Source organism: Ahaetulla prasina, chromosome 2 (assembly GCF_028640845.1).
Source record: "Ahaetulla prasina isolate Xishuangbanna chromosome 2, ASM2864084v1, whole genome shotgun sequence".
NCBI classification, from domain to species: domain Eukaryota; kingdom Metazoa; phylum Chordata; class Lepidosauria; order Squamata; family Colubridae; genus Ahaetulla; species Ahaetulla prasina.
In genome coordinates, this window is record NC_080540.1 from 116074905 (window position 1) to 116097736 (window position 22832).

Sequence of the window (22832 nt, forward strand, 5' to 3'; positions counted from 1 at the left end):
GCTGTTAGAGCCTGTTATTAGAACACAGTAGCCTGCAATTACTGCAGGTTCAAGCCCGGCCCAAGGTTGACTCAGCCTTCCATCCTTTATAAGGTAGGTAAAATGAGGACCCAGATTGTTGGGGGGGCAATAAGTTGACTTTGTAAAAATATACAAATAGAATGAGACTATTGCCTTATACACTGTAAGCCGCCCTGAGTCTTCGGAGAAGGGCGGGATATAAATGTAAACATAATAATAATAAAAATCCAAAGCTGGAAAAACAGAATTTGGTGGACAACTAGAAACATGGGTTATATGGAAGTGGAGGGAAAAAGAGAAAGAAACAAAAAATATAATTGGTACAAGAAGAGGATGTGTGAGTTCTGTTGAAAAAGCATTAGTAAATAAATTGAATAAAGGGTCAGCAGATATAAAGAAAAAGCTATGGGAGTCATTTGAAACAGAGTGAAGAATAATCTGTTACACGGAAGACGACTTCCGGTGTCCAGTGGCAACGGACGTCTGGAAGGCTTCTCCTGCCTCCAGCGCCCGAATCCGGCCGCCGCCGAGGCCCTCAGGGGCCAGGTGTTCCGAAAAGGACACCTGCCGTACGGACGGCTCGCCAGGGGTCTCCCAGCCGACATACAGGACTGTGGGGACCGATGCTGGCGCGTCCTAGGCTTGGCGGGGTTTGGAGGCCACAGGCCGCGGCCATTATTTTGGTCGCCGCCTGGGCCGCTGTGCCCGGTGACATCGGGGCATTGGATTTATAACTGCAGCAGCCTGGTGGTGAACAGGGAACGGAGAAGAATTGAGGAGGAGAAGGGAAGGGAATATCGGTGGCGTGGTGGAGTGCTCCGGTGCGGGGGTTTTCTCCCCTGCGGTTGGAAGGAGCACGAGTTATTCTGGAGAGAGGAGAACTTAAAATAAGAAGATTACGGTTTTGTGGAGCTCTGGAGAAGAGGAGATGGAGAAATTTAGGAGGGAAGGTTTGAGGCCCCCCCTCCTTCTGGGGAACAGTGGTGGCGTCCAGCTTCCGCCTTCACTATGAGAATTTTGATGACATCACTTCCCTTCGGCTTCCTGGTTGACTAACTGTACTCTGGACTCGTTGCTCCTGTGAGTGCCCCCTGGTGGATCCGGAGGAAATTACAAGGATACTGTGCCTGCCTGAGGATTTTGTATTTTTTTTTTTTCCTTAATGGCAAAGGTCAGAGACCAACTGCTGGAGAGATGGAGAATTTTGGAAAAGTTATCTAATATGGACAAGAAATTGGATGAAATAAGAGCAGAAATTGTGACTATCCAAAAGGATTTAAAGGATACTCAACAAGTTTCAGCAGAAAACAAGCAGAAAGTGGAAGGTTTGGAGGGTGAGATGCGGGCAGTGCAGAGAGGAGAGGAGACGACAGGCAATGCTGTGCTTGGACTACAGATGGATAAAATGTCTTATTTCCTTAGGTTTCAAAATTTGGAAGAAGTGGACCAAGAAGACTTGAGAGATGTTGTGACTAAATTGTTGGGAGAATTTCTTGGGAGAGGTGTTGATTTCATGAATTGGGATGTGGATCGAGTTTATAGAGTTAATTGCAATATGCACGCACGCATGCAGTTCCCAGAGAGGTTCATGTCAAATTTGTGAGAAGAGAGACGAGAGATGAAATTCTTAGAAAACATAGGAGTGGGGCACTGATTTACAGGGGCAGGGAGATAGCCATTCTGAGGCAGATTCCCAGACAGGTACGTGAAAAAAGAAAGAAATATTATTTTTTGTCAAGCAAATTGTACCAGAAGGGAGTGGGCTTCAGATGGCTGATGCCAGAGGGATTGATGATTTTCCGGGAGGGCATTACGAAAAAAATCAGTACAATTGCGGAGGCTACGGCCTATGTGGAGGAACACAAAGCCCTCCTGGAATCAGATGACCCAGGAATTGAAGAAGGGGAGGTTATAGATCATGGGGCGGAAGGGCCTGCCGCTGTTGCGGCCCTGGAGTTGGGTCAGGCTGAACCCAGAGTTCTGAGATCCAAAACTAGGAAGTGATAAAGATATTTGGGATTGTGTTGGTTTTCCTTATTCTCTTTTGTACGATATTCTGTTTATTCTTGACCCTTCTTTATTACGTATTTAAAATTTGTAAACTTAGCTACTTCGTGTCACCTGCTTGCCATATGGCTGTTGTATGTGTTAAAAAATTTGAGTAAAATTCTTATTTTAGATAAGAAAAATGAAAATTTACCATACCTGATATGTATTTGTATAAACCTTTTTTTTGACTAATAAAAACTTTTTGAATAAAAAAAAAAAAAAAGAATAATCTGTTACACATTATCATGGAATTATGGCAGTGGGATGGAAAATCTGTGATGGAAAAGTGACATGAAAAAAGCCAGTGGATAAGGAAAACTCCATATAAGCGAATGATTGCTGCAAAAACTAAAGATAAATATTTTATAATACATATAGAGAGAGGACTGAAGTGGGCAGCTATAACAAATCTAAATAAGTAACGTGGGAACACTTTTCAGTGTTGACAATAATTTAAGAGTGTTAGATGATGCTAATGTGTTTTGACTGCATTTGTGAAAACAAAAGATATTTAATTTTATACACTGCCAGTCTTACAGTTTAAGGCAACCCAAAACATTTTTTGTAATAACTCAAATGTTTTTTAAAAAAATCTTTATTAGCAGTAATCTGTTCTAAAATATTACTACCCTATTGACCTAAGGAAAAAGATACACCTGAAATTTTAATCCAGTTTTACCATTATATGACAACATAGATTAATGAAACATTTTTTGTAGATTTGTCCGTCTCCTTAAAAACTATTTGATAACTTATTGATCCTCCTGAACTTAAAAATATGAACTTAGGGGAATCCCCCTGAGTAGAGATATCAATGATATAATATCAACTTTCAAACCACATCTGGTTGCTTGTGAAAGTTGATATGATTCACTTACTCTATTTATCTTAGCAATTGTTTTTTAATATATTTTAAGTTTCTTTTTCCACCCAGAGTCACTTGTTGAAATAGATGGCCATACACATTGGATGGATGGATGAATGGATGGAGGGAGGGAGGGAGGGATGGGATGGGATGGGATGGGATGGGATGGGATGGGATGGGATGGGATGGATGGATCTGCTTTCCCCATAAATCCATTTAAAAAATGTCTTTAAACAAAATGCTTTCCTGGGCCCTAAAGAAAAGAGGTGCTCCATGCATTGATAGGGCAGTCACAGATTGTTAACTGATGGTGCATCTTCTCCTTACAGGAGCCAAAACACCTACATTGAGAAGTGCTGGAAAGATGTTCAAGTGGGAGACTTTGTGCAGCTGCAGTGCAATGAGGTCATTCCTGCTGATATTCTGCTGCTCTATTCCTCTGATCAGAACAGGACCTGTTATTTGGAGACAGCAAATCTGGACGGCGAGACCAACCTTAAACAAAGACAAGTTGTGAAAGGCTTCTCCCATCAGGTAAGCAACTTTCCTCTCTCTTTTTTTGGTAGAAAAGAACAGGAAGAAGAACACAAGAACAGTCCTCCACTCCTCTGCTCGCAACAAAATACTGTATGCTACCAGACTTGAAATTCTGGGTTTAGAAAATTTAAAACTATGCTGCCTTGGGTATGACCTGAGCATAGCTCATAAAATCATGTGCTACAATGTCCTACCTGTCAATGACTACTTCAGTTTCGACCACAACAATACACGAGCACACAATAGATACAAACGTAAAGTGAACCACTCCAAACTCAATTGCAGTAAATATGACTTCAGTAACAGAGTTGTTAATGCCTGGAATGCACTACAAGACTCTGTGGTCTCATCCCAAAACCCCCAAAACTTTAACCTAAGACTGTCTACTGTTGACCTCACCACATTCCTAAGAGGTCTGTAAGGGGCATGCATAAGAGCACCAGTGTGCCTACCATCCCTGTCCTAATGTTCCCTTTAATTGTACTCATTTTATTTATTCAATTCATGCTTATATTTATATATATTATCTAATATGTACTCGACAAAATAAATAAATAAATAAAAATAAATAAAAAATAGGATCACCACCTCCTTTAGGGAAGGAAGGGCGCAATTGTCCCAGATATGGAAAGAGACAGTTTCAGTATGTTTCAAAATTTGAAACCATTGGTTATTTTCAGTCAAGGCTAGAAAATTAAATAATTAAATATAACCCTCCCCACCTTCCCCCCACCCCCCCTGCATTTTAAATGTCTCTTGGAACAGTTTTCCAAGAGTGGTGAAATTCAAATTTTTTTATTACTGGTTCTGGGGCTGTGGCTTGGGGGGGCGTGGTGTGGCTTGGGGCCGTGGCTTGGGGGTGTGTGGCAGGGGAAGGATACTGCAAAATCTCCATTTCCACCTCATTCCAGGGGAAGGATACTGCAAAATCCCCATTCCTTCCCCACTCCTGGGGGAAGTATACTGCAAAATCTCCATTCCCACCCCACTCTGGGGCCAGCCAAAGGTGGTATTTGCCAGTTCTCCGAACTACTCAAAATTTCCGGTACTGGTTCTCCAGAACCTGTCAGAACTTGCTGAATTTCACCCCTGAAAGTGCAGCAAGATAAGAGTATAAGGGACACTTAGAGAATAATTTATATCCGCCTTTGTTTGCAAACTGCATGAAGATGGGACCATTTCAGGTAGTGGATTCAAGGTTCCTCAGGACTCTTCTACGGAAACGTGATATGGCGGTCTTGTGAAACAGCCTCAGGTTCTTATTCCAAGTTGTAATTATTAGTAGAATAGAGCAGAAGAGAGGACAAAAGTAATCTTTATAACATACCAGCTGTTGAAATGTTACATTAATCTTACATAAAAGCTCAGTTTTGAAACATGGGTCTCAAAGTTTTGTCAGCACAGGAAAGGGCATGCTCGACTCCAGGCCTGCACAGAAACTCTCAGTCTGTCAGCACTTTTGTGTAGACTGTCAGATGCTTGACAAGGCTACAGTTGAGGGAGGGGATGAAAAAATAGTTGATTTATTGTGCTCCAAAATGATGAGCCAGCTTGCAGGCTGCACTGTCAGGTGGTCATCTACCCTGTGCAGATCGATTGATTGGTTATATCAGTGTGTACAGCCTGGGAATGAGGTTTTAAGTTTACCCCTAACCAAGACACAGTCATTAATTTCAAGCAAGCCATTAATGGGTCCAGAAATATATCTTAAAGAGAATGTTGTGACCACCAGTTTAAAAAATTCAGCAGGCAAGCAGTGACTTTTTACCAATATGTAACATTTCTTTGCACCTTCACTCAGTTTTCTTCAGAATCTTTTTTTAAAAATAACTATTTTATTTATAATAGCGAGAGAGAGAGAGAGATGAAAATTGCAAAGGAAAAGAAAAATCAGAAAAAAGAAAGAAAAAGAAAAGTAAGAATATAATAAAGAAAAAAGAAATATAGAAAGAAGTGACTTCCAACCTCATCACATAGAAATAAACTTAGTAACCCTTTACTACTATATATAGGCATATATGGTATTGTGTTTTTATTCAAATGTATTGAAAGGATTTAGGTGAACTAAATCCAATTTAAAATCACTTACTTCAGGAGAAAACCAAAGTTTCATCCACCCACTGGAAATGTTAATATACATGTGCATTTTGGGATGCAAAATCCAGTGGGATATGAAAATTGATAATAAATGTTAGTCTTACTTCAAATTTAAGGCTGATTGGCCAGAAATAATAGGTATTTTAATATCCCTGTTCCCACATTAATATTTTTTCAGAAGCAGTATAAAGAATATTTCTTTTTATCCATTTTATATATAAATCTATTTGTGAATTTTTTAATTTTGGAAGAATTATATTATTTAAATTATAGAGTGATTTCTCAAACACATTAATGACAGGTCCTGGTTAAACACAAAAAAATAAAGTCAGCATCAGCTAGACCAGGAGTGTCAAACTCAAGGCCCACAGGTTGGATACGGCCCACAGGGTGCTTAGATTTGGCCCATGGGGCCGCCCTGGAAACAGTGAAGGACCAGCCTGTGGTGCCTCTGCCAACGAAAACAGCTCGAGAGGACCGTGTGCAGCACTCCCAAGCTACATTTTCACTGGCAGAGCACTGCAGGAAGCCCCTGTTGGCACCCCCAACACAAGTGATTTTGAACTGGCCATACCCACCCTGGCCCTGCCCACCTGGCCACGCTGACCCAGCCCCCCGAAGCAAAGCACAACCATTTGCTACTACAAATCATTAATTTTGTTTTGTTTGTTTCTTTACAGAATACAGAATTTGATCCAGAATTATTCCAAAATATCATTATTTGTGAAAAACCTAACAACGATCTCAATAGATTTACAGGCTATATGTAAGTTACTGCAGTTTTTACTTTTACCATTCAATCATTATTATCAGAGCCAGTAGAGAAAAGGGGAAAGTAATAAAATGTGTATGTGTCATGATTTCACAGCACATTTTATTATTTTTCATTGCTGCAGTTTGTAAAGGATGCCGTAACAACGTAACATTATGTTATGTTATGTTATGTTATGTTATGTTATGTTATGTTATGTTATGTTATGTTATGTTATGTTATGTTATGTTATGTTATGTTATGTTATGTTATGTTATGTTATGTTATGTTATGTTATATGTTATGATTGTATTCTAATCAAAATGTTTTGTAAACAATTTATATAACTATTATTGTACTCTTCCCAAGTATGCAAATAGCCCAGAAATAAATATATTCAGCAATATTTTGCTATATTAATTCTTCTTTCATGAGGATTAAGACTGAATAGACTGTTAGTACTGCTGATGTCCTTCTGCAGAAACTTTGTGTTTGGCTTTAGCACCTTAAGAATAAAATTTCTTTTATCCTCTACCAAAGTAACCTTATAAAGTGGGAGCAATTGTCATTGTTTAAGTATGGAATTAGATGGATTTTTGTGATTCTTATAGGATGAGGACCTGACATCATCAGAAAGAATTTGAATGAGCTCAGGAGCTCTGCAGTACATCCTATGCCTGAATTAGGGATTCAGAGATTGCACCAGAAGACTGTTTTGTTGACTTCATTTCAAACAGGTGCACTATATAAGCAAGTCAACCACATTTCTGCAAGTTCTGCTTTCTTCAGCTTAAAGTCCTCTTAGTTCCTTTTTAGGCTTTCCAAAAATGCAAATGTGGGGGGAAATTAATGAAATATTTACCTCAACCATTTCCATCCTCAATTTCCTTTAAAAATGAGAAATAGCTTAAGAGCTGTAACCATATTAGTCTTCCATAGATTCAGGAGTCTATCATTTTCATTCCAAAGGATGCAGTCCTTTATCTGTGCCACTCTGGCTGTTTCCTGACAGCAATATCAGGAAAAGATAACTGAGGCTTGGGTATTTAACCTTGTCTGCTCTTTGTGTTTACAATGGGTGAATTACTAAAGAAGGCCCATGAGCTTTCCAAAAATATGTTCACCAATCAAGTTAATCCATCCAACTCCCAACATGATCTATAAACTAGTGGGAAGTGTACCAATAAATTATTCCATAGCACACTGAATGTTTTTATATTCTAAAAGTGAACTAATACAGCCTTCTTCTATAGTTCCCCATCTAAGCATTGCAAGTTATCCAGAACATATTCTTGTTGCTAGGTATCTGTAGTTAATTATTCTGACTCATGAAGAGTCATTGGGTTTATACAACCCATGTGATATGAAACTAGTACTACCGAGCCCAGGATATTTACATATACAAACAAATGTCAATTCCCAGCAAAGGTAAATGTAAATCAACACTGCTGAGTGATTGCTGTTTCTAGAAACTGTCTTACGGCATGCCACTATCAGGATCATCTGAAGATGGGCTGTAATTAGTTTGTTTCTATGGGTCTTCATTTTATATTGTAGCCAAGTATTTTAAAATTTGGAAAGGCCCAAGCCTCATTGAATGTTATTATTGACGAGGGCTTTCTTTAGGTCTGAGGCTGATCCTTTATCTGTTCCTTTTTTAGTGGGAGATTTCCTACGTTAAAAGCATATATTCAATGCAGAGAACTGAAAATCCAATCACCCATTCCCTAACCTTTCCAATAATTATTTTGCAAGTATGTACAGATACCAGTTAACAGAAAGGCTGGCATAAGAGATGAAGCAACCTGTAGTTTACACAAACTCTCCCAAACTGTCGTTTGTAGCAGTGGTGGGTTTCTACCTGTTCACTCCGGTTTGGGAGAACCAGTAGTGGCGGCGGTGGCAGGCTCCACTGATGACAGGATGTCATCACGGATGCTCTGCACATGTGCAGAAGGTTCTGTGCATGCGCAGAAGCGCCGCACATAAGCAAAGCAAGCACACGCGCACATGCTCACAGTTCCAAACCGGTAGTTAAGGTAAATGGAACCCACTACTGGTTTGTAGCATCCAAATTCAATGGTCAAACACTGGTAAAGAAGTTTTCTACTAATTTCTGATGTAAAGTAAAAGAAACAAAGTATTGACTTGGACAGGATAGGACAGGACAGGACAGGACAGGACAGGACAGGACAGGACAGGAAAGGAAAGGAAAGGAAAGGAAAGGAAAGGAAAGGAAAGGAAAGGAAAGGAAAGGAAAGGAAAGGAAAGGAAAGGAAAGGAAAGGAAAGGAAAGGCTTCCCCCACAGAGAAATCAGATCAACCCACTTATATGGCATCATCCCCCTCTCCTCTGTGAGAAGAAGACAACAAAAATAATAGCAAAATGGCATTCCTTCTTGCTGTTAAACCTCATTTACTTCAATCCTGACTATTAATTTGCTAGAAATGTCAATTTTTCTGAGTATCGGGGTTCTGATAGTTTCAACAGGTAGTATTTATTAGAAATGGGGCGATGTTCTGTGTGGCCTTCCAAAGTCTTTCTCTCGCCTTAGATTCCACCATAAGGCAGGAGAATTTGTGATAAACATTCCATTCAGAATCTTCCAAAAGTAGGCTTGAAAGATGGGTCATAGAAAAAAACTGAAGCATTTGAGGCTTTTTTCAGACAAAAGACAGATGGTTGCTTTAAAACAGCCTTTGAGCATTAAGTATGAAGAATCCAATCAAGTGCCTGCGAGCATTTCACCATGTACATAGATTTATCTGCAGTGGCAAGGACATCCTTTCTTAAATGCTGCTGGCAAATATACCCATTGTATTGAATTTCCACTGCTGACACTTTGGTACAACAGAAGGTAGGAATAGCCTCTGAGATCTTTGAACACTTACATTAACACAATGTATTGTGTGAAATTAAAAAAAAATGTGTGGTGTCAAAACATTATATGGTGAGCTGTAGAAGCCCAGGGCGCAAGACATCAGAGAAATCATCTTTTCTGTAATGTAAATTCTCAGCCTTTTAACACTGATTTGAAACCTCAGCATGGCAGTGATCCCCTGCAGTACTTTATACCATCAGTGAGCCTCAAAACATAATCGCCCACAGTCACGACATTAGTAGTGTATTATTTAGTACTGAGAAAACAAGAAGAAAGATTTGAAGAAAACAATGCTCATCTTTCTTCTTTGCAGGGAACAGCCTGATTGCACACGAATTGGACTTGACAATGAAAGCCTTCTTCTTCGTGGTTGCATAATAAGGAATACAGAGGTTGCGATAGGAATTGTTATCTACGCAGGTAATCACTGGATTTGTTTTTCATACAGCTACAGATTGATATCGGGGTCACAAAAAGTTCTTTTCCCACAGCACTTTTTGTGCAATGTAAAATTAGTTTTGCCTCTAGCACTTTCTCTGTAATATGCAGAATTGAGGAATCTACCCAGTGGTGGAATTCAACTTTTTTTTACTACCGGTTTTGGGGGTGTGGCTTGGCTTGGCGTGGTGTTGCTTGGTGGGTGTGGTTTGGTGGGCATGGCAGGGAAGGCTACTGCAAAATCTCCATTCCCTCCCCACTCCTGGGGAAAGGATATTGCAAAATCTCCATTCCCTCCCCACTCCTGGGGGAAGGATATTCCAAAATCTCCATTTTTGGAGCCAGCCAGAGGTGGAATTTGTCGGTTCTCCGGACTACTCAAAATTTCTGCTACCGGTTCTCCAGAACCTATCAGAACCTGCTGAATAGCAGCCTTGAATCTACTCCTACTAATTTTTTTATACCAGCTCCCACTCTTCATTATTTTGGATAATTTTTAAGTAATAGAGTTTTTAGAAGTCAAAAACTGCCTGTGTTACCATTCGTAGTTTGGTCTGAGAAATATATTCTTACTGCATCACTTTGGTTAATTATATCTTGCTTCTTGAAGGGCAGCTTTATGGTTTGGGAGAAGAAGAAATGCTGCTTTATACAGTACATACAAGAAACTGTAGCCTTTGGTGGCATTCTTCACAGGGTTGTAAGCAGGAGGATTGTGCTGTTTTTGTAAACTACCTTAGAAATGCTTGTTGAAGATCACTATAAAAGCAGCACTTAATCAAGATGTGTAAAATGGAAAGGGAAGAAAGGTTATGGTGTGTTTCATTAGTGACTGAATATAGGTGAATGGTTATACTACACAGAGAGACGAATGCATTGTCAAGAATGATTTTTAAAATAATGGGTTCTGGAACTCTTCAAATTCTTAGAGTGGGAAAAAGGGAAGTTGCAATCTTAACCAATCTGAAGAGTTGTCTTCACCTTGTATTGTGAATATAAAATCCCCATCCCAAGTCCTCAAGAACTGCCTAAATTTCATTCCAGTTTGCTCTGAATAACTTGGCTTCTGACTGAGATGTCAGCATGCACTTTTTTTAGTTTGCATAAAAATGTTGCAATTGCTGTGCTGATAACAGTAAAACTATCACTCAGGAAAGAGACATTTGGACCTAATTTCCATCCTTATCTTGTCACTTTAAATGCTGTAGCAGCTCTTGACTTTAAGAACAGAGGCCTAAACCGAGCAGTACCTCTTGGGAATACTTTTATTTTCCTAGTAAATCGCTTTTCAAAATTTCTTTTCTTTGATGCCAGAGGTGTTCACACAATACCAATTGTTCATGAGCAAGGAAAAGTGGAAATCTCATATCACAATGATAATACTGGTTTTGTTTTCATATTGCATTTATTAGAAATGTGTAAGGCCACCCAACTCTACAATAACCCTGAGCAGATTACAGTAAAAAAAACATTAAAAATACCATTAAAAACCCAAGTGCCAGAATAAAAATAACCATTAAATAGCATTTAGCAATAGCACTTATATACTGCTCCATAGTGCTTTGTAGTGCTCTATGAGCAGTTTACAAAGTCAGCATATTGCCCCCAACAATTTAGGTCCTCATTTTACCAATCTAGGGAGGATGGGAAGGTAAATCAACTTTGAGCTAATCTGAATTAAACTCCTGGCTGTCAGCAGAATTACTTGCAATACTCTATTCTAACCACTGCACCACCAAATCTCCAAATAATATTCAAATATATAGGACTCGTCACCTGCACTCTAACCCAAGTCCTGGGGAAAGAGCTCAGATGGGGGAAAAATGCATCTTGGATGGTGCTCCAGATGGCAAGGGTTGCAACAGAAAAGGCATGCCTCCTGGATCCCATCAGTGGAGCTCCTTAGGACATTGAATATGCCTAGTTGTGCAGGCCAGACAAAAACCACAGAAAATGCATGATCCTTTAAATAATCAGGCCCTATGTAATGAAATTCCTTGGTTACAACTTCTCCTGAAATGGGAACCATTAGATTCCAATTTACTCTGTGTTTCTTTCTGGCCTGCTGTTTTGTTGGTACTTCAGATTCACTTTGGGAAGAACTAAACAGCATTAAAATTATTCACTGCTGGATCTAACTTATTGGACTTTCTTTATGTTCACCCAGAACACGCACTAGTAGATTCTCATTAAGTCACTCTGGCAGCTGTGAAACAGTCAAACTTACTTAGAAATCAGTCGGCCATCTAATTAGGTTTTAAGGCATTAAAGTACTCTGCATTTTTTGGCTCCGGTTGATATTCATTGTGAATAAAGACTTCTCTAGCCACCAGCCTTTCCATTTGCAAATAATCCCCAACAGACTTTAAACCTAATCTATGATTTCTCCACATTGTTCTCATTATCAGTAATCTCAAGCGCATTCAGTATGACGTTGCCTGTACAACTGTAGCTTTTCAGTTGTAGACAGCTGTGCACAAAGACTGCTGGCCACGTACTCATTTTTAAAAAACTAGCCAGTTTCTGGATGCATTGTCCCCAAAACTCCATTAGGTTGCTCTACCTGCATAAAAAGAGGAACAATGGCATTCTTAATATTCTTCACACACACGCAGATAGATGCTGGCACACTGCTCACGCACTTGTTCGCCTATATTTCTGTACATCCACTGACTGTATTGCGAGATTTTTCTTTCCAATTGCCTGCTATTAAAGCCGTTGCAAGGAAAGACTGACTATTGAAACTATTAATGCAGAGAAGCTTCAAATAGCTCTTGTTCACATGGAATCAAATCACCATGGCAGAGCCTGTGAATCATTATAAATCTTGCAAAAGTGGCATTTTTGCATAACGCGTGAAGTGTTTTATCTCAGCAAATCCTGAGTGGTGCAAGGCAACAAACTCCCATGAGAACCACATGCAAACAAAATTGCACTTGAGCGCTTTTCTCCTCGCTAGGCTAAATAAAACGCTAGCAAGGAATCGAAAGCTTGGGGACATGGAAACCAAAGGGGAAACACATGCTAACAAACACAGAATGAATCTCTGGAAATCAGGTCCCATATGTTTCTGAAACAAGGAACAGAAAATGCAAATGAACTTTCCAAATGGGACAAGGAATACAGGTCTGATGATGTGCCCCAGAGCTGGTTTGCAGAAAGCATTGAACAATGGATTGAGATCCAATCATCCCAAAAGGCAGAAGAAAATAGTATCTAGAAGCACCCCACATCCCTCCACTCTTTTAAGACACTAAAATAAAACTTTGTTGACTTCATGGAAGTGAGACGCAGCGTATAATGTGGTCTCAATATACTGTACCAGAGCTTTCACAAAATAAAATGTGCAACAATAAATAATTACAGCAGTCATCATCAGTCCTGTTTCCATTCCTGTAATAGTCCATGAATTAACCTAGACATCAAATACATTTCTCTGATTATCACACTTCAGGGAGCTCTATAGGAACTCTCGTTTCAGGAAGTCATCTCCGTTGACTATAATGTATGTTGCCTCTGGATTGGGTTCAGAGACAGAACTGATGAATTGATTGGTGGATCAAATCAAAAATCCATTAAACTAATCGCTCTGATTTCCATTGTAGCCAGCCAGATGGTGCTGAGAAAGTCACAAGCAGAACATGATAGAGCAGCAATTGCCAATTTCTATTAAGCCAATTATTTCAGAATGAAAACTCATTTGAATGCTTATGGTTAATTCCCATTAATATTGCTGTCCAATACATAGTGAACTAACCCACGATTTGTCAGCATAGCCCCTAAAGCACCAAGAAACAGCATCCCCAGATGGCAACTGCAGAATCCAAAGCTTTTTTAAAAAAATAAAAGTTGTATATACATTTTTTTAATGGCCAGAATCTCACAGATTTATTTATTTTTTTACATTCTTGCACAAGCTCAGAAAAAAATAATCATCTGGAACGTAAGGATTTCAGTACTACACGGAAAAGCTCTTGGGAGGGAGATCACCACAGATTATAGTTTTATGAAAGGAGAGACATTTTTAAAAGTATTGTTTTGATTTCTTGGCTCCGGTCTTCTTATCTGAGATTCCATGATAGAACCTTGAATGTATTGTTGAGCTCTGTTCCAGTCTTGTTAAAAATTATGTGAGGTGTGACCATTGTAAAATCGTATAGCAATTATTAGCTAGCATTTGCTTCTTATATTTGGGAGAGGCTTTATTTATTCAGAAGATTTAGAAGACATTTATTTTATTAATCAAATTTAGAAACTGGCCATTTATTAACACATATCTGCCTTAAAATAATAAATAACATTCAGCAGAAGTAAACAATACATCCATTACAGCCATCTGTTCTATTAAGAACCTCAAAGAAATTAATGTTTAACTTTCCTTAAATATGTAATTATTAAATAATCTACAATAGATTATTAAAGTTCAGTTTAAAATAATTCTCTATTCATTCTCTCCACGTTGTGGACAATTTTATAAAGTCCCATCCTGTGGGAAAAATCCAAACTATTTATGTACTTATTTTCAGGATATTTTTAAAAAGCCTTTCAGCTTTCTAAATCCAGATTGATGAGCAGCAATAAGAACATAATAGCCCTATCAAACTACAACTTCATCTAATTATCTGTGCTGTCTGGCAGCTGTTCCTCTCAGTTGCAGATTAAAAAACTTTCCCAATTTTACCATTATTTATTTCCAGTAAATCCAAGATTTTTAGGAATTCAGGATATATTGATGTATATATAATTTGGGATATATAATTCTGGAGAACCGGTAGCAGAAATTTTGAGTAGTTCAGAGAACCAGTAGTAAAAATTCTGACTGGCCCCATCCCCATCTATTCTCTGCCTCCCAATTCCCAGCTGATAGGAAAGAAATGAGGATTTTGCAGTATCCTTCCCCTGCCACGCCTACCAAGCCACGCCCACAGAACCGGTAGTAAAAAAATTTGAAACCCACCACTGGTTTGTACCAATCCAAGCCTTATCATTCCAAATAGGAAATGCTTGAATCCAACCTAAAAAGATAAGTATGCTCATTTTTGGATTTGTGGATTTGGTAATCTTTTCTGTATAATCCATCTGTAATCTCTTCCACGAACCTGTTATTCTTTGTGACGTTGGTATTTTTTTTAAATCAATTTTGGCCTTCAGTCATGCATAGCACAATGTGAACATTCTTCTCTCCTTCTTTGGACCATTTCTCTGAATCTATCCATCCCTCACTTTCTTTAAGATTTCTTCCTTTGATGTGCCCAAGAATTATATGCCCACAGGCTGAGTCAAGGTTCTTTTGACTTCAAAGTATGTCCTTTGCAGCACCACAGCTGCAGACTTCATTTTTTTTTCTCCAGGATTTATGTTTTAATTTGAGCAGGAATTTTTGTTTTAGAGACTTTTCTTTGCTTCTCTGAACCTTCTCCAGAGAAGATATTAATAGTTTCTCTGTGAGATACAATTCTTTCCAAAACCTTTGAAATTGCGAGACACTCAACATCTCTGGAAATCATGTTCTGGCACATGCCGATCCGTTAAACATGTATTTCCAAAAATACCATGAAAATGTATGTTGCATGGCTAGAGATATCTAAAGTTTGGTTTCTTGTAATCCCGGAGTTCTTTATAGTCATAAAATAATTTTATCTTTATGCATGTGCACACCTGGAAGGCCACGAAACTAAAGCTATGTTGAATAACAGAGGTCCTCGTTATAAACGCAGCAAGATAGAACAACAGATGAACATGGATATATTTTTCTGTGTGGGACTGCTCTTCGTCATGTGTCTCATTGGAGCATTAGGTATGGAACAGTGCAGGGGTGAAATCTAATTTTTTTTGCTACCAGTTCTGTGGGGGTGGCTTAGTGGGGGTGGCTTGGTGGGGGTGGGCATGTGAGTGGGTGGGCATGGCTATGTGACTGGGGGATCAAAAGACAGAAACTCACTAGCAATGTCCTGCTGGAGCAGAGTTGGACTAGATGACCTCCAGGTCCCTTCCTGCCCTGAATTATCCTCTGAAGCTGCGTCTAGTGCCAGGTTTATACTCCTTCCTTCCTTTCTTTCTTTCTTCCTTCCTTCCTTCCTTCCCTGCCTCCTCTCTCTCTTTCTTTCTCTCTCTCTCTCTCTCTCTCTCTCTCTCTCTCTCTTTCAAAAACGAACACACACACACCATTTTTCCTCCCAGCAGGCTTCCCTGATACCCAAACCAAAAAATGGTGGGGGGGGAGTCCGTTCTTCCTCCCAGCTTCAGGGAAGCTTCAGGGAAGCCTGCTGGCAGGAAAAACGGACACACACACACACACGTTTTTTGGTTTGGCTAGCAGAGCCTGCTGGGAGGAAAAATGGACTCCCCCCACACCCGGTTTTTTGGCGAGCAGCCAGCTGAGCTGTATGATCATGAGAGGTTTATTTTTTTACTTTTAAAAGCATTTTTTCTTCAACCGAAAAAAATGCTTTTAAAAGTAAAAAAATAAACCTCTGATGATTGCGCAGCTCAGCTAGGCATTGTGGGAGGTGAGGGATTTTTGCTACCAGTTCTCCAAACCACCCACTACCATTGCTACTGGATCAGGCGATCCGGTCCGAATCGGGAGCATTTCACCCCTGGAAAAGTGGTAAAAACCTAGTCTACTTCTTTTTCTTTCTATTGTGCACTGAGAGTAGGACTCTGACTGCAAATTACGAGGAAAGAGTCATAATGGCCTTGAAGAATTTTTTTGTCTGTTATTGCTAGTCTTTTCACTCTGGAGCCCATAATAAGCTTATGAGAAACACTTTGAAAACAGCAGCACTAAAGCCCATTCAATATGGATAGAAATTTGGATGTAGAGAAAAAGTTCACTGCTAAAATTAATAATTCATTGCTGTAAATTCCCTAGAGGGTACCAATCACTTTCAATAAGAAGCAAAAGAAAAGATTGCTCTCTTAGCAATTGCAGAGATTGTGTCCTAATGTGACCAGGATTTGCAAGGATGTCAAATTCTAATGAAAACAAGTCCACCAAGACTCTACAAATAAATATTTGGCAGAAGAAGCAAATGTTCCTATAATTGTGTCCTGATTTCTAAGTGTCAGTCTGCAAGTGAGTTGCAAAACGCTCCACTGGAAGATTCAGCATTTAATTTCTTTTGTGTAGCGAGAGCCTTTGAGGAAAGTGGCATGACATGCCTGTAATCTGTTGAATTAGCCAGACAAAAAGAGCTGAACTACTACAGTATATCTAGAAATGAAGAACCCTAACTAAGCAGCAGTTCAATTTTCTTTTTCTTTTCATTTCATTTTTAACAAATTTGGAGCTTCAGGTTATAGTTTTGGTTTAATCTGGGATCACAACTGGATCAGTTTTATAGAATGGGATTGCAGTATGTCTTCCTTTTTCAAGGAGAAAAAAAAATAGATCAAAGATGGAAAAGCGAATTGCAAACAAGTTTAGTCTTAATCTTTGTAAGCCTTAATACTGGGGAACGTGTCCTGATCTATTTCTTCATACTTCCCGGGAGTGCCCTGCAAGTATTTCTTTTTGACATACGTTTCATTATAAGGAGATGGGTAGAAAATGATTTTTATTTTTTTTATTTTTTTGCTTCTCAGTGTTCTTTCCCTGAGGTGTTAATGTTGCACTTAAATACATTCTGATTGTATTTCATTTAAATGGAAACTCGTTCTAATGAAAAAGTTAGATGCTGATATCTATTAATAATCTCCTGTTTCGTTTCATACAAAATCCAATTTTGTATACTTAAGAACAACACAGTTTGTTTTTTAACTGTTCTTTAAATAATGGCTTATAAACAAGTGCCACATTCAAATGCTTGAAGTGGAATTAGCTGTTAGTTGTGGAGCAAATAGCCCAAGTTGGGTGCAACAAAACAAGGGAGGGGGGATCTTTCCACATTGAATTATTACAGAGTAATGAACCAATTCCTTGTCGATTACATACCACATTACACCAGCGAATTTCTGTTCGTGCAAAAGGATATTTCTTCTCTCTTCTGTGCATCTCATTAGAACTTTCCTCCAGAAGGTCCTGGTCTGAATTTGTGTGTGGGTGGGGGAAGGTTAATGAGGAGGGACAGGAAAAAGAGAAGGAGGGAAATTCATACCAGCTACCAAATGTTGTTCCTTCTTGTAACAACATAGTTGAATAAAATCCTGTTATATTTTATTTTAATGTGCTTGCCTCCCTCTTCACAACTCCCTGCATATGCTCTGCTGAGTTGATTGTCTCAAATATTTTTTTATTTGAATGCAGGTCAAAGTATTTGGAATGGAAGTTTTCTCACCCATCCCTTATTTATCATCCCAGACATAAATGGCAACTATCTTGCTCCAGCTCTTGCAGGTTTCTACACATTCCTGACAATGATCATCCTTTTACAGGTGGGGGGAAATTATTATTGTATGAATGAGAAAAGGAGGTTTAAGGTTATGTGTTGACCCAGGATTACATCTCAGTTACTTTACAGGGTCTTTCTTCCAAGGAAACACAGAAACAGAAGGCAAACAGCTTAATGATGAGCTAGGTGTGAACCCCAATTCACATCCTATCTCAGCCTCGAACTCAAGAGACACCCTTGGACAAGTGTCTCCTTTTCAGTATCGCAGCTTCAGTTTAGCCATTCTGGTGCAATGCTGGAAAATAAATTACTGATCTATCTTGTTTGGTTGATAAGGATGACATAGCCGTTCCTGGAATCCATTTTATAATATATGAAAGAGCTGTAAAAAAAAGGCTGCATCATTCTTTTAGTTGGGAACCAATGAAGAGTTGAGAGAAATGTCTCAGTATTGATACTGAAACTTCGAACAGCATCTCATTGTTTTAGTGGTAATCTTTCAATGTGATTTTTAGATGTGGAATGAAGAATATTTTGTAGCTTTGCTTGGACCACACTTTCTTAAAGTATTTTTTTCTGATAGCCAATGGCTGCAGGAGATAGAGCAGGGCTTAAAATTTATGAGGATTATGTTTCAGTTTCCTATTGTTTATATATACTCTCACACCACCACCCAGCACTGATCAACTCCGTAGCCAAGACACTCATCTCCAGAACAAAACGCTTAGCTGACGAACAACACCTAAAAACCGAACTACACACTCTCACTAACGTACTAACATCCAATGGATTCCAGAGAAATAAGATTACCAAACTAATCCAAAAAGAACCCCCTACTATCCAAGACAGAGAACAAGAAAACGGCACAGCCCTCCTCCCATATATAAAAGGCACCACAGACAGAATCAGCAAGATCCTCCACAAACACAACATCAAGACAACATTCTGCACAAACCAAAAAATATCCACCATCTTAAGAAACCCCAAAGAAAAAATTGAGTTAGAAAATCAAGGAGTATATGAAATCCCATGCACCGCCTGCCCCACCACATACATTGGACAAACCAACAGAAGAATAAGTGCATGCATTGAAGAACACAAGAACTCAGTCAAAAAAAAGAGGAACCAACTTCTTCCCTGGTCCAACACCTTAAAGCCACAGGACACGATATTGACTTTAAAAAGACCAGAACTATCGCCAAAACTGAACACTTTCAAATTTCTTTCAAACCTTCAAATTTCTGGGTTCTATCATATCGCAAGATCTCAAATGGACAGCTAACATCAAAAACATCATTAAAAAAGGACAACAAAGAATGTTCTTTCTGCGCCAACTCAGTAAGCTCAAACTGCCCAAGGAGCTGCTGATCCAATTCTACAGAGGAATTATTGAGTCTGTCATTTGCACCTCTATAACTGTCTGGTTCGGTTCTGCAACCCAACAAGAAAAACACAGACTTCAGAGGATAATTAGAACTGCAGAAAAAATAATTGCTACCAACTTGCCTTCCATTGAGGACCTGTATACTGCACGAATCATGAAGAGGGCCGTGAAAATATTTGCAGATCCCTCGCATCCTGGACATAAACTGTTTCAACTCCTACCCTCAAAACAACGCTATAGAGCACTGCACACCAGAACAACTAGACACAAGAACAGTTTTTTCCCGAAGGCCATCACTCTGCTAAACAAATAATTCCCTCAACACTGTCAGACTATTTACTGAATCTGCACTACTATTAATCGTTTCATAGTTCCCATCACCAATCTCTTTCCACTTATGACTGTATGACTATAACTTGTTGCTGGCAATCCTTATGATTTATATTGATATATTGATCATCAATTGTGTTGTAAATGTTGTACCTTGATGAACGTATCTTTTCTTTTATGTACACTGAGAGCATATGCACCAAGACAAATTCCTTGTGTGTCCAATCACACTTGGCCAATAAAATTCTATTCTATTCTATTCTTTAACAACAGAATAATCAGAGAAGCCATCGAGATAGAAAAACGCCCACACAGCATGAACAAACGAGATGATACCTCCCACCTACCAGCCATTTGGAAACCTGCCCTTATTGACAAACGTGTCCCTAACAAGAGGAATGACACCAGACCCACACTCACGAGGTCCACACAGGATGTCACCACCACACATCCACCCAGAAAGCAGACCCAAACCCACACTGATCATGAAGCACGACCAAGGACCAGAAGCCAGACCGCAGCTGCAACATTAACCATTTCAAACCCCTCCAATCCATACATGCAGCAGACTGACACACACTATGAAGATGTAGCACGACCACGAACACGAAGCCAAACAACAGCTATGCAGCTCACCAGCTCAAATCCCCCTGCAGCTCAGACTAATCTGAGCACAACCAAGCCCCCACCCAAAATGGACACACCCCCAGCCAATCAGAGCACCAAAAAAACCCCATCCAATCAGAGCACAGCCAAGCTCCCACCCAATCAGTTCAAACCCCCACTAGCAGTTAAAGAGGAAGAAACAGCTGCAGTCACACATTGCTCCCAGAAGCACGAAGCTGAAGCCTGAAGATGACGAATGAGACTTCGTCGAAACGTCGCCAAGACACTTCCAATTTTACGCGGGAGAAAACCCGAATAACCAAAGATCTACATACATATATATATATATAGTCCCAACTAAAAGACTATTTCTTTATTATTATTTTTTACTGAAAACTGTGTGAGAAATTGCACCACCGATTTTTAGCATTTCTGTATTGTCATCCTGATATGTGGGAGAGGAAATAGAACAACAAAAAGAAAAAAGCCCAAGCTTTTATAATTAAGAATCATTTAGAGTCAGGCAGCATCAAATCAAAACAAATCAAATTGTACATGTAAATACATATACAATTGTTTTATTATTTATGGACAATGTCATTCCTGCTTTCTGTCATGCAGAAGGAAGTTACTCTAAAGACTAGGAACGAAAACTGATCCTGGCTCAGGATTAAAAGTTAAAGCAAAAAGTTTAATATGAATATTAAAACAGCCATAATATTCATTCTTGTAAATGTTCTAAAAGGTTGGGGGAACCTCCAGAATATTTATGAAAAGTGCCATGATTGCAAAGAAATGGGGAGAGAATGACTTCATTGGAAAATTCTGAGCAGAAATATATTTACAAAGTGCTCCAATTTTAGAATAAAAATAGTAGACTTAATCCAATATAAATCCATATTATCATACATTACAACTTTCCAGAAGAATCCCATTGTAATCTATTATTATATATTCTTACTATAACTATATAGTGTCATGATAAATTCATTTATTATACTTGCACGTCACTCTTTTAAAAAGGTTCTTGTAGGGGCTAGCAGAAGAGTTAAAAACAGCAACTGTAAAAACAGTAATATAATTACAATGTACTGTTAAATCTGAAAGTTCAATTTAAAAACAATATCAAGCAGAGAATAAAAACCAAGTGCTAAAACAGCTATAAATATTACAGTAAAGTTTACCAGCCATGAGAAATAAATGCCATTATTTTTCCTGATCTCTGTAGAGTTCCAGGATGGCTGAGAAGGAGGCACTGGAATGATGGGTATTCTGTAGATTTGCCCCAACTCTGAAGGGTGATAAAGACTTTAGAGTAAGACATGGGAGACATTATGGAAATCTCTGTGAAGACTTCTTGTAGCAGTCATTGTTAATGTCAAGAAAAGAAACAGAAAATTATCCAGCAGAAGAATTTCTAACATGCTGAGAAATGTTTTCTTTCAGATCTTAATTCCTATCTCCCTCTATATATCGATTGAACTAGTGAAGTTGGGCCAAGTTTTCTTAATTCATAATGATATTGACTTGTATAATGAAGAGCAAGATTCGCCCATTCAGTGCCGAGCACTCAATATCACTGAAGACCTGGGACAAGTTCAGTATGTCTTCTCTGACAAAACAGGGACACTGACGGAGAACAAGATGGTATTTCGAAGATGTACAATCAATGGGAAAGAATTTTCACATCAGGAAAATGGTAAGGTTTGTGTGCTTGCTCTTAAGTGCTAAATTAATCTGATTATTTTTTTTTTTGCATTTATATCCCGCCCTTCTCCGAAGACTCAGGGCGGCTTACAGTATGTTAGCAATAGTCTTCATCCTATTTGTATATTTATATACAAAGTCAACTTATTGCCCCCAACAATCTGGGTCCTCATTTGTGAATGTGAAAACTGCTGGAAGAAAAATTTGCTTCAAATATGAAATACAAATGTCCTGCAGCTTAGTCCTTTCCTGGAAGTTGAGAAGGAGATAGACTACAGCAGGGGTCTCCAATCTTGGCAACTTTAAGACTTGTGGATTTCAACTCCCAGAGTTCCTCAGCCAGCAAAGCTGGGAGTTGAAGTCCACAAGTGTTAAAGTTGCCAAGGTTGGAGATCCCTGGACTACAGGATACGTTGTGTGCAAATAAAGGAGACACAACTGTAGTATAAGTGCATTTATCTATAGAGGAGTTTCTCACAAGATAAACCCTTTGTGATTCCAGTCCCTTATACATAGAAGGGGTCAGAAGGTTATTTTGAGATAGATGCTGACTATTTGCACCTCTGTGAAAACAAGGAGCTTATATGAGGAGAAGCTGAACATAGATCAGCTTCAGCTTTAAACAAATATAATATATCCAGCCAGCATTTATTTTGGAAATGTGAGAGAACCTCATCTCAGCTCTGGGGATTACCCAATTTTTTGCTTCACTACTATTCCCTGAAAGAGAAACCATTGACTACCTCAACTTCACCCCCATCTCAAGGAACAGCAGTGAAGACATTCATAAAGCAGTGCAGAAGTGCAGCAAGTTTTGTGAAAAATAAAGTCA

At 39.0% G+C, this 22832-nt stretch overlaps 1 protein-coding gene across 7 annotated transcripts in view; it reads left to right on the top strand.

Moving 5' to 3' along the window:
• Window positions 1-22832, top strand: part of ATP10B (ATPase phospholipid transporting 10B (putative)) — a 70528-nt gene that overhangs the window by 14176 nt on the left and 33520 nt on the right. For 6 of the 7 annotated variants that reach the window (XR_009153393.1, XR_009153392.1, XM_058168605.1 and 3 more), the window contains 6 exons: window positions 3265-3469; window positions 6250-6335; window positions 9516-9622; window positions 15306-15437; window positions 17889-18016; window positions 21740-21992. Coding sequence is in view for 5 of the 7 variants with exons in the window: in XM_058168605.1 (XP_058024588.1) it covers window positions 3265-3469; window positions 6250-6335; window positions 9516-9622; window positions 15306-15437; window positions 17889-18016; window positions 21740-21992 (911 nt within the window). In the remaining 2 variants the exon portion in view is untranslated. The remainder of the gene's footprint in view (window positions 1-3264; window positions 3470-6249; window positions 6336-9515; window positions 9623-15305; window positions 15438-17888; window positions 18017-21739; window positions 21993-22832) is intronic. The other variant, XM_058168606.1, reaches the window with a different exon arrangement.